This window comes from Pseudorasbora parva, chromosome 18, assembly GCF_024679245.1.
Source record: "Pseudorasbora parva isolate DD20220531a chromosome 18, ASM2467924v1, whole genome shotgun sequence".
NCBI lineage: Eukaryota > Metazoa > Chordata > Actinopteri > Cypriniformes > Gobionidae > Pseudorasbora > Pseudorasbora parva.
In genome coordinates, this window is record NC_090189.1 from 41,540,600 (window position 1) to 41,554,438 (window position 13,839).

The 13,839-nt window shown below is 43.9% G+C and overlaps 1 protein-coding gene across 3 annotated transcripts in view; it reads left to right on the top strand.

Annotated features, from left to right (window-relative positions):
- fstl4 (follistatin-like 4) overlaps window positions 1-13,839 on the top strand; it is a 385,930-nt gene that overhangs the window by 355,394 nt on the left and 16,697 nt on the right. For 2 of the 3 annotated variants that reach the window (XM_067424768.1, XM_067424767.1), the window contains exons 10-12: window positions 758-892; window positions 5,385-5,411; window positions 7,685-7,803. In XM_067424768.1, the coding sequence (XP_067280869.1) occupies window positions 758-892; window positions 5,385-5,411; window positions 7,685-7,803 (281 nt within the window). The remainder of the gene's footprint in view (window positions 1-757; window positions 893-5,384; window positions 5,412-7,684; window positions 7,804-13,839) is intronic. The other variant, XM_067424769.1, reaches the window with a different exon arrangement.

Here is a 13,839-nt window from a genome sequence, read left to right on the forward strand (position 1 = left end):
TATATTTTGGCTTGAATAAACGAATAAATTTAGATGTCAACACATGAAGCATATTTAAGGTTACTTGACAAAAGAAAAGGTTGAGAAACAAAAGACAAGACATTCCTTTCCTTCCTTTGGTCATTTTTGAAAGAAAACATTTCTGCTGAAAAAAAAAAAAACCTCAATAAATCCAAGTATTGGACTTTATAACGTGGCCCAGTATTAGCTGCACCACAGGGAAGCCTTTATGGGTTTTAAGAATGCCTCCACCCAAAGCTCTGTCAATGAAAAATGTTATTGGTCGACTGGAGGAACAAACACTTCAAAGTTACTTTTGAGATTTATGTTATTGCCCTGTAGTTGCTTGTTGATTTTGTTAGAGGCTCTTTTTCTTTGGTGTGTGTGTGCGTGCGTGCGTTTGTGTGTGTACGGATAATGGCTTTAAAATGAATAATGAATTCTACCGAATAATAGGAAAACTATTCGACAGAGACTCTTGATGTTTGCTGGATAACAGCTGATCCAGAGGTTCATAACACAACATTTTTCATACACCTCTTAAATCACTACACAATAACAACTGTATGCAAATTAAATGAGTATAAACTCTATGAATGAAATTTGCAGCGCAATCACAAATCAAATTTGCCAGTGCCGTCTCATAAATCAAACCAGCATCCCATACTGGACCGGCAATGCTGGATTTTCAGCATTGAACAGAATTACACAGTACATGCACCGAATCATCTAACAGTGTGCTGTTGTCTTTCTTCAGCTAATGGCAGTGAGCTTCACATCGCTAGTGTGCGTTATGAAGACACTGGGGCTTACACCTGCATCGCTAGAAACGAGGTTGGCGTGGATGAAGACATTTCATCTCTGTTTGTGGAAGATTCGGCACGTAAGACACGTGAGTGATGATATTAAAGCTATTTCAGCAAAGATTAGAATGATTATGTAATGAACTATACTCTTAAAAAAGGGTTCATCGGGGTTCTAACCATAGGGTTCCTTACTCCAGGGGTTTTCAAACTTTATGATGCCAAGGACCCCCCAAATATGAGGAACCTTCATTGGGGACCCCCTTCCTCTATCCATCTATACATTTTTATGTATGAAAATGCATTCAAACTGTTAGATAAACAGTTAGAAATTAAATAGTTAGATTGTTAGGAAGACTTTATCCATTTTTGCTTTGTCTTTTAATCCTCTGAAATTTTCTGGGGACCCCATAGAACCTTGTGGAGGACCCCTGGGTGTCCCCGGACCCCAGTTTGAAAAACCCTGCCTTACTCAACTCCAAAGAACCTTTTATGCTAAAAAGGTTCTATAATGACAAGAAAGAGCCCTTTTTGTCTCAAAGGTTCTTTAGGCTATTATACATTCATATATTACATTATTCTGCAACATTTGGTAGTTGTAATTAAATTATTGTTTATTAAACTGTTGTAGTAACTTAATATCACATTTGAATCATGCTGATTTTTGGAGGAGAAAAACTGAAATGGCACTCTTCATGCACTCTCAGAAAAAAGGTACAGTGCTGTCACTGGGGCGGTACCCTAAGGTACAAAAGTTTTAGTACCTTAAAGGTACATATCAGTACTTTAAATGTACATATCAGTACTTTAAGAGTGCAAAGTAGTACCTCAAAGGATAGAGCCAGCAGACATATCACCCTGTTGCCCAAGACTGGTTTCCCACTGAAGCTAAGCAGGGCTGAGCCTGGTCAGTACCTGGATGGGAGACCAACTGGGAAAGCCAGGAGCTGCTGGTAGAGGTGTTAGTGAGGCCAGCAGGGGGCGCTCACCCTGTGGTCTGTGTGGGTCCTAACACCCCGATATAGTGATGGGGACACTATACTGACAAAGAGCACCGTCCTTCAGATGAGACGTTAAACCGAGGTCTGACTCTCTGTGGTCGTTAAAACCCCGGCATCCTGGCCAAATTTGCCCATTGGCCCCTGTCCATCATGGCCTCCTAATAATCCCCATATCCTGATTGGCTTCAACATTCGGCCTCCTCTCCACCAATCAGCTGGTGTGTGGTGAGCGTTCTGGCACAATATGGCTGCCGTCGCATTATCAGGTGGTGCTGCACATTGGTGGTGGTTGAGGAGATTCCCCTTCTATGTAAAGCGCTTTGAGTGCCTAGAAAAGCGCTATATAAATATAACACATTATTATTATTATTAATATTATTAATATTATTAATATTATTATTATTATTATTATTATTATTATTATTATTATTATTATTATTATTATTATTATTATTATTATTATTATTATTATTATTATTAAAGGGACATATTAGTACCTTTTCGGTTTTGTACCTTAGGGTACCGCCCCAGTGACAGCACTGTACCTTTTTTCTGACAGTGTCGATATTGATTAACTACATGAAATGAGATAAATGTGTACCTTTTTTAACCCCCATATCTTCATTTTGTGATCATTCACATACATTCATAAATGCAAATTTTAATACTCTGAATAATGCAGTGTAATGTTTTTTTCAATAATATGACATTTTTAATCCGGAAAGGACAAAACAAATGATAATGAAAGAACCCCTAAAAAGTTCCATATAGAACCTTTTTCCTGGTTACAAAGAACCCTAAAGGGTTACGTTTAGGGGTTCCAAATACATAGTGCCGATAGAACCTTTTAAGGTTATATATAGAACCATTTCTTCTAAGAGTGTATGAGTATTCCTCTGAATCCCTCCACCTCCCCAGCTCCACCTGCCTAGATCTGCTTCAGGACTGATGTCTATTTCTGCAGCAGCTGGACATCTTACCTGCTCACAGCCGTGTGTCTGTGAATCGGTTCGCAGTAGCAAGGCTATACTTGCTCTGCATCAGCAGCAATAATAATCAGTAGCGGCGCAGAAGTTCTAGGCCCAGATTTACGAAACAGGGCAAATTAGTGTGAGAGCGCAATTCCTAAAAAGCACTGCCCAAGGGAGTGGAAAGTTCATTATGTAACATCTACTGACAACACGCTAATGAATGAACATAGATGCAGCCTACTAAATACTAGTAAATTGACAAGCACAAACCTTAGTAAATCACCTTGAATTATTAATTTATATACTCCCATTAATTTTGTATCTGAAAGGAAAAAACCTGCAAATGCATATGCAATAAGGTAAGCCACAAAAATAACCTTTTTCATCGCTATTTAAATCCAGAGTGTTTGCTAGATTTAATTCAACAGGTTTTATTCAAATCTAAAATGTTAATTACACTGAATCATATATCCGTCAATGTATACCCACAAAACTGTTTTAATGGGTTAAAGGGATAGGTCACCCGAAAAGGAAGAAAAATGTATTCTGCCATCATTTAACCACCCTCAAGTTTTTCCCAAGTTTCTTTGTTGAACACAAAAGAAGATATTTTGAAGAATGTCAGTAACTTGACGGTAGCCATTAACTTCCATAGTCATTTTTTCCCCTACGATGGGCTTCAGTGGTTATAGTTAACTCTCTGGTCACCCAAATTCTTCACAATATCTTCTTTTGTGTTCAGCAGAAGAAACAAAGAAACAAACCCAGGTTTGGAACAACTTTAGGGTGAGTAAAGGACAACCGTTTGGTGGTTAACCATTCCTTTAAATCAGGCAGAAATCTCTCTTTTGCAAGTGACCACTTTTCAAAGTGTGGTTATATTCCCTGACATGTTGATCTCTGCTGTATCTGGGAGAATCGTGTTGGTTATACAGTAGTAAACTCATGGGTTGCTGCTTCAGTCATTACCGGCAAACGATTTACAAGTCGGCTCACATGCAATTTAGCCACCAATGCGGAAAGGACAGTTTGTCATTAATAAGGTTTTAATGGTCATACAGCAATAAACATCTTCAGATGTGAACAACCCTGTGGTGTCTCTGCCCGGAAGCCAAGTCCTGTTTCAGAATTAAAGACATTTTCTGGACGGTTAAATTTACAGTGTTCACTTACAGTGAAATGAAGCTCTATAGATCTGATTATGACAGTAAATGGGGGATTATTTTCCTTTCACTATTAAGGCTTTAAAAACAATCATTCTGGTTTTAAATGCAGACATTTGGCTTTATAGTAGAGAACTACAATACAACCCGACATCACTACTGAACGAGCGCCTTCCTCTCATGCCTTATTTCTTAATTCTATTAGTATTTGACAGTAATATAAAGTAAGACTTACATCAGCAGGATAAAACTAGGAATAAAAGTACTTTTTTCGGTCCAAAACACATTCAGTATGAGCACTATTATCAAAATGTTATAATAAAACGTCCGTCAGTCATATTTTCTGTAACACAATGTCCTTGTTGAATAAAAAGTGCCTGATAAAAGACAGGTGACTAGTCCCATATGAAGAGGACAAAGGCTGGTTATTTTTTAATTCAAATCATCTCGAGTAAGACCTTTGAATAAGTCTTTTATATGTTAACCCTCATGTATGGGGGCTGAGAGACCTCAGGGCCATTTTAATATCTCAAAAAATAGCAGGTTGATATTTCATGAGGTTATGAAAATCAGGTGTAAAATAACATGCGTCAAACGTTCCCTATGAAAACTGACTTAGTGAGTAGTAAGTTTAGTGTCTCTGAAACAACGAATGCGCTGTTGCTGTTACACACCGTGTCTGTCGAAACACTCCTGACAGCTGTTTGTTGTATTTCTGCGGATCAGAAACATGACTAGAATGGAAACCAGGCACGTTTCTGAAAAGAGCATGTCCAGTGTGTGAGACGAGGCTTTAAGAACAACATCTGCCTGCAGGCTTACGGTGAGCTCAGAGGGACATACTGAAGGAATCTCAGAGAAAAAGCACATCTAATCCAGCAGCCCTTCTCCACCTTCCTTATTACTAATTCCTGAAGTACTCCAAGGGATCATATTAACGTGAAATCACTATTATTACAGTCCGACTGCAATAAATGCTCTTCTTACTTTAGTATTTTTGTCTTGTTTCTAGTCCAAACATCTAAAAATTCTTAAAACAAGAAGTATTTACTAGACAAGCTAAAGTAATTGTCTTGTTTTTGGGAAAAATAACTCTAAATGAAGAGAGTTTTTGCTTAAAATAAGATCAATAATCTGCCAATGGGGTGAGAAAAATAATCTTGTTTTCTGTTTGAATTAAGATTATTTTTCTCACCCCATTGGCAGATTATTGATCTTATTTTAAGCAAAAACTCTCTTCATTTTGAGTGATTTCTTCCCAAAGCAAGACAATATTTGTTTTACTTGTCTAGTAAATGTTTCTTAATGTAAGATTTTTTTGATATTTTGACTAAAATAAGACAAAAACACTAAGTAAGAAAAGCATATTTTCCAGTCAGGGCCGTTCTGCATGTGTCCCGTGTGTCCACTAACACTTCTCTGTTTCTCCTCATGCCGTCCATCTAGTGGCCAACATTCTCTGGAGGGAGGAAGGTAAATAAATGTCTGATTATCTGTCTCATTAATGTCCATTTTATACATAAAAAATCATGCAAAATTCATTCTGAGAGACTCTTTGAGAACTGTGTATGGACTGGATAAGTTTGCAGTGAAATAAACAAATCCTGACATATCTGAAACATGTGACTTTATGAACTGCATTACTTAGTGAAAGGCTAGTTTAATGTCAATGTCATGAAGCGATAAACTACTGGTGATCATACCTTGGTAAAGGGCGTTTTACGTACAGTACAGGCCAAAAGTTTGGACACATTACTATTTGTAATGTTTTTGAAAGAAGCTTCTTCTGCTCATCAAACCTGCATTTATTTGATCAAAAATACAGAAAAAAATAAAGAAGACTGGAGGAACCATCCTGAAAATTCAGCTTTGATCACAGAAATAAATTATCATTTAAAGTATAATAAATTGAAACCAATTGTTTTAAATTGTAATAATATATCACAATATTATTATTTGTTTTCTGTATTTTTGATCAAATAAATGCAGGTTTGATGAGCAGAAGAAAACATCCGGTTGATCTCCAGCTTCAGACGTTTAGATACTGCAAAGTCAAGTCTCGGGGCCGGTTCACACAGAACACATTTTATTCCTCTGCCTACTTTTGCATTGATTTTCAATGTAAACGCGCACTAGACGGACATCTTTGAGTTAAAATAAGTCGTTTTTAGGGTTGTCGAATTTCACAAGTTTATGTACCGTAATTAATTAGTTATTAGAGAAAGTATAGCATCCAAATTATGAATGTATTTAATGTGCCCACCCGTCCCAGACCTGCGTAGGGCCTTACACTTTACAGATGATTGATGAACATGAAGCAGGGCAACCACTCACTGTGTGATGAAGCCTATAGAAGACAGTTAAATATTCGTTAATTCAAGATATCAGAGCAAAAATGGCCAATATGAGTTTTTGTTTCATATTTATATTATGTAATTAAGCAATATCACACGAGTAACGAGCACAATTTTGTCCCAAAGAGTGCAAATGTGATATTGATTTTAAACAGCACTTCAATAAATAAGAAGGTAATATTATGTTATTTTTTTAGACACAATATCGTCTTCTTTTGCTCAATGTTTCCAATGAAAAGAATGCCTGTAAAGCCAGAACAGAACTGTTCTCTGCTTCTCCGAGATCCGGGGTTTGAGCAAATCAATCGGATTAACTAATGATTCAATGACTCATTCATAAAAAGAGTCATTTACAACAGTCCTGAATGAATCAGCCGTTTGAACAAATCTAATGAGTGAATGACTCAATGACTCGTTCATATATAGAGTAATTTACTTCAGTCCTGAATGAATCAGCCATTTGAACGAATATGAGTGAATGATTCAATGACTCATTCATAAACAGAGTAATTTACTTCAGTCCTGAATGAATCAGCCATATGAACGAATCTAATGAGTGAATGATTCAATGACTCATTCATAAAAAAAATCATTTACAACAGTCCTGAATGAATCAGCCGTTTGAACAAATCTAATGAGTGAATGACTCAATGACTCGTTCATATATAGAGTAATTTACTTCAGTCCTGAATGAATCAGCCATTTGAACGAATATGAGTGAATGATTCAATGACTCATTCATAAACAGAGTAATTTACTTCAGTCCTGAATGAATCAGCCATATGAACGAATCTAATGAGTGAATGATTCAATGACTCATTCATAAACAGAGTAATTTACTTCAGTCCTGAATGAATCAGCCATATGAACAAATCTAATGAGTGAATGATTCAATGACTCATTCATAAAGAGAGTCATTTACTTCAGTCCTGAATGCATCAGCCGTTTGAAAGAATCTAAAGAGTGAATGATTCAGTAGCCCTTTTCACACAGTAATCCTGGTAAATTATCGGAAAATTATCAGAATGACTTTACCGGTAAATAAACAAATATGCTGTTCACACAAAGCACGCCGTTCTGGCTTTTTTACAGTAAGAGACAATTCACACATCAGCAGCAAAATACCAGTAAATACTGTAATAAAAAACAGTCAAATCTGTAAAACAGCTGATTCGTAAAATAGTTAATAGGTCAGTATTTCAAAGCCTCGTAAATCAGCGGAAGTCGTTTCAAACTGCGGTCTGTCTGCACATCATCATTAGGACAGGAGGTTTGAATAGTCTCTGCTGTCTAGCCGTGTTGTTAGGAGCGGTTTTCTCTGGCCCGTTTAGGGTTGTTTCCTCTCAGAAGATGAGGTGTGTGTGTGATCGATGCACCTGTGTGTGGTTGTAGGGCTCAGTGTGGGGAACATGTTCTACGTCTTCTCCAGCGAAGGCATCATCATTCTGCAGCCTGGCAACTGTGAGATTCGCAGACGCATCACGCGGACAGAGAGGATTCTGGGTAGTGAAGTAAGTACTGGCCCTAGTCCTGTAGGACTACGCCTGCTGTTGTCACATCCCTCCATCCCCGTATTAGGGTATCGTATAGCAACTCATCAAGTAATAACTGCACAGAATATCATATGTTTTGGTGAGTTTATAATGTAAAAAAACAAAAAAAAAGAAATCACAATGTAAAAATTATTGCATTATCAGCTCAAGACTTTATTGCATTTTGAGAAAATGATTACATTATGAACATTTTATTCTAATAATAATATAATATATTTTACATTGTGCAGTTTTTACATGGGGCTGAGGGCACACCTTTTCATTACTCGCACAGTGTGCATTTATGGAGCATTATTGAACAGATTGTGTGTGAAAATAAATCATAAAAGTGGTTTATTTCGTTTAAAAATCGTATAAATGTATGAGGTGGTGAGTTTTTTTTTACCTTAATAATACAAATATTATAGCTAAAATAATGTGTTTTTAATAATGTCTCAGTTAATACTTGTTCAAAACAACTTTAGCAACGTTTGAGCTATTATCTGTTTTGATAATCAAGCAAGATGTTAATATCAAAATATAAAAATAAAATAATTTTAAAAAGTAAAGATTCTGAAAGCATTGAATGAGATCCCATAAAAAAACTTAATATAGATTTAAAGTAGTAACAATAACTGATATTGTATTATTATATTTTTAAATAAGCTGTGTAACGAAGTTCTTAGCTGGGAAGGAAGGAGGCAGAAACTGGCGAACGTTCAACAAACTTTTTAATGTAAAAATAAATAAACAAAACGAAAGTAAAACCGCGGGCAGCCCCTCACGGACGACTGCCCGCACACACACACACACATAATAAAACGTGGGCATCGCCTCACGGACGACTGCCCGCACACACACACACACATAATAAAACGTGGACAGCCCCTCACGGACGACTGCCCGCACACACACACACATAATAAAACGTGGGCATCGCCTCACGGACGACTGCCCGCACACACACACACACATAATAAAACGTGGGCATCGCCTCACGGACGACTGCCCGCACACACACACACACATAATAAAACGTGGACAGCCCCTCACGGACGACTGCCCGCACACACACACACATAATAAAACGTGGGTATCGCCTCACGGACGACTGCCCGCACACACACACACACATAATAAAACGTGGACAGCCCCTCACGGACGACTGCCCGCACACACACACACATAATAAAACATGGACAGCCCCTCACGGACGACTGCCCGCACACACACACACATAATAAAACGTGGGCAGCCCCTCACGGACGACTGCCCGCACACACACACACACATAATAAAACCGTGGGCAGCCCCTCATGGACGACTGCCCGCACACACACACACACACACACACATATAATAAAACGTGGGCAGCCCCTCACGGACGACTGCCCGCATACACACACACATATAATAAAACCGTGGGCAGCCCCTCATAGACGACTGCCCGCACAAACACACACATAATAAAACCGCGGGCAGACCCTCACGGACGACTGCCCGCACACACACACACATAAAAAACGTGGGCAGCCCCTCACGGACGACTGCCCGCACACACACACACACATAATAAAACGTGGGCAGCCCCTCACAGACGACTGCCCGCACACACACACACATAATAAAACGTGGGCAGCGCCTCACGGACGACTGCCCGCACACACACACACACATAATAAAACGTGGGCAGCCCCTCACGGACGACTGCCCGCACACACACACACATAATAAAACGTGGGCAGCCCCTCACGGACGACTGCCCGCACACACACACACACATAATAAAACGTGGGCAGCCCCTCACGGACGACTGCCCGCACACACACACACATAATAAAACGTGGGCAGCCCCTCACAGAGGACTGCCCGCACACACACACACATAATAAAACGTGGGCAGCCCCTCACGGACGACTGCCCGCACACACACACACATAATAAAACGTGGGCAGCCCCTCACGGACGACTGCCCGCACACACACACACATAATAAAACGTGGGCAGCCCCTCACGGACGACTGCCCGCACACACACACACATAATAAAACATGGGCAGCCCCTCACGGACGACTGCCCGCACACAAACACACATAATAAAACGTGGGCAGCGCCTCACGGACGACTGCCCACACAAACACACACATAATAAAACTTGGGCAGCCCCTCACGGACGACTGCCCGCACACACACACACACATAATAAAACGTGGGCAGCGCCTCACGGACGACTGCCCACACACACACACATAATAAAACCGTGGGCAGCCCCTCATGGACGACTGCCCGCACACACACACACATAATAAAACGTGGGCAGCGCCTCACGGACGACTGCCCACACAAACACACATAATAAAACCGTGGGCAGCCCCTCATGGACGACTGCCCGCACACACACACATAATAAAACGTGGTCAGCGCCTCACGGACGACTGCCCACACAAACACACATAATAAAACCGCGGGCAGACCCTCACGGACGACTGCCTGCACACACACACACATAATAAAACCGTGGGCAGCCCCTCATGGACGACTGCCCGCACACACACACACATAATAAAACCGCGGGCAGACCCTCACGGACGACTGCCCACACACACACACATAATAAAACGTGGGCAGCCCCTCACGGACGACTGCCCGCACACACACACACATAATAAAACGTGGGCAGCCCCTCACGGACGACTGCCCCCACACACACACACACATAATAAAACCGTGGGCAGCCCCTCATGGACGACTGCCCGCACACACACACACATAATAAAACCGCGGGCAGACCCTCACGGACGACTGCCTGCACACACACACACATAATAAAACGTGGGCAGCCCCTCACGGACGACTGCCCGCACACACACACACATAATAAAACCGTGGGCAGCCCCTCATGGACGACTGCCCGCACACACACACACACATAATAAAACGTGGGCAGCCCCTCACGGACGACTGCCCGCACACACACACACATAATAAAACGTGGGCAGCCCCTCACGGACGACTGCCCGCAAACACACACACATAATAAAACGTGGGCAGCCCCTCACGGACGACTGCCCGCACACACACACACATAATAAAACCGTGGGCAGCCCCTCATGGACGACTGCCCGCACACACACACACATAATAAAACCGCGGGCAGACCCTCACGGACGACTGCCCACACACACACACATAATAAAACGTGGGCAGCCCCTCACGGACGACTGCCCGCACACACACACACATAATAAAACGTGGGCAGCGCCTCACGGACGACTGCCCGCACACACACACACATAATAAAACGTGGGCAGCCCCTCACAGACGACTGCCCGCACACACACACACATAATAAAACGTGGGCAGCGCCTCACGGACGACTGCCCACACACACACACATAATAAAACGTGGGCAGCGTCTCACGGACGACTGCCCGCACACACACACACACACATAATAAAACGTGGGCAGCGCCTCACGGACAACTGCCCGCACACACACACACACATAATAAAACGTGGGGAGCGCCTCACGGACGACTGCCCGCACACACACACACATAATAAAACGTGGGCAGCGCCTCACGGACGACTGCCCACACACACACACATAATAAAACGTGGGCAGCGTCTCACGGACGACTGCCCGCACACACACACATAATAAAACGTGGGCAGCGCCTCACGGACAACTGCCCGCACACACACACACACATAATAAAACGTGGGGAGCGCCTCACGGACGACTGCCCGCACACACACACACATAATAAAACGTGGGCAGCCCCTCACGGACGACTGCCCGCACACACACACACATAATAAAACGTGGGCAACGCCTCACGGACGACTGCCCGCACACACACACATAATAAAACGTGGGCAGCGTCTCACGGACGACTGCCCGCACACACACACACACACATAATAAAACGTGGGCAGCGCCTCACGGACAACTGCCCGCACACACACACACACATAATAAAACGTGGGGAGCGCCTCACGGACGACTGCCCGCACACACACACACATAATAAAACGTGGGCAGCGCCTCACGGACGACTGCCCACACACACACACATAATAAAACGTGGGCAGCGTCTCACGGACGACTGCCCGCACACACACACATAATAAAACGTGGGCAGCGCCTCACGGACAACTGCCCGCACACACACACACACATAATAAAACGTGGGGAGCGCCTCACGGACGACTGCCCGCACACACACACACATAATAAAACGTGGGCAGCCCCTCACGGACGACTGCCCGCACACACACACACATAATAAAACGTGGGCATCGCCTCACGGACGACTGCCCGCACACACACACACACATAATAAAACGTGGGCATCGCCTCACGGACGACTGCCCGCACACACACACACACATAATAAAACGTGGACAGCCCCTCACGGACGACTGCCCGCACACACACACACATAATAAAACGTGGGTATCGCCTCACGGACGACTGCCCGCACACACACACACACATAATAAAACGTGGACAGCCCCTCACGGACGACTGCCCGCACACACACACACATAATAAAACATGGACAGCCCCTCACGGACGACTGCCCGCACACACACACACATAATAAAACGTGGGCAGCCCCTCACGGACGACTGCCCGCACACACACACACACATAATAAAACCGTGGGCAGCCCCTCATGGACGACTGCCCGCACACACACACACACACACACACATATAATAAAACGTGGGCAGCCCCTCACGGACGACTGCCCGCATACACACACACATATAATAAAACCGTGGGCAGCCCCTCATAGACGACTGCCCGCACAAACACACACATAATAAAACCGCGGGCAGACCCTCACGGACGACTGCCCGCACACACACACACATAAAAAACGTGGGCAGCCCCTCACGGACGACTGCCCGCACACACACACACACATAATAAAACGTGGGCAGCCCCTCACAGACGACTGCCCGCACACACACACACATAATAAAACGTGGGCAGCGCCTCACGGACGACTGCCCGCACACACACACACACATAATAAAACGTGGGCAGCCCCTCACGGACGACTGCCCGCACACACACACACATAATAAAACGTGGGCAGCCCCTCACGGACGACTGCCCGCACACACACACACACATAATAAAACGTGGGCAGCCCCTCACGGACGACTGCCCGCACACACACACACATAATAAAACGTGGGCAGCCCCTCACAGAGGACTGCCCGCACACACACACACATAATAAAACGTGGGCAGCCCCTCACGGACGACTGCCCGCACACACACACACATAATAAAACGTGGGCAGCCCCTCACGGACGACTGCCCGCACACACACACACATAATAAAACGTGGGCAGCCCCTCACGGACGACTGCCCGCACACACACACACATAATAAAACATGGGCAGCCCCTCACGGACGACTGCCCGCACACAAACACACATAATAAAACGTGGGCAGCGCCTCACGGACGACTGCCCACACAAACACACACATAATAAAACTTGGGCAGCCCCTCACGGACGACTGCCCGCACACACACACACACATAATAAAACGTGGGCAGCGCCTCACGGACGACTGCCCACACACACACACATAATAAAACCGTGGGCAGCCCCTCATGGACGACTGCCCGCACACACACACACATAATAAAACGTGGGCAGCGCCTCACGGACGACTGCCCACACAAACACACATAATAAAACTGTGGGCAGCCCCTCATGGACGACTGCCCGCACACACACACATAATAAAACGTGGTCAGCGCCTCACGGACGACTGCCCACACAAACACACATAATAAAACCGCGGGCAGACCCTCACGGACGACTGCCTGCACACACACACACATAATAAAACCGTGGGCAGCCCCTCATGGACGACTGCCCGCACACACACACACATAATAAAACCGCGGGCAGACCCTCACGGACGACTGCCCACACACACACACATAATAAAACGTGGGCAGCCCCTCACGGACGACTGCCCG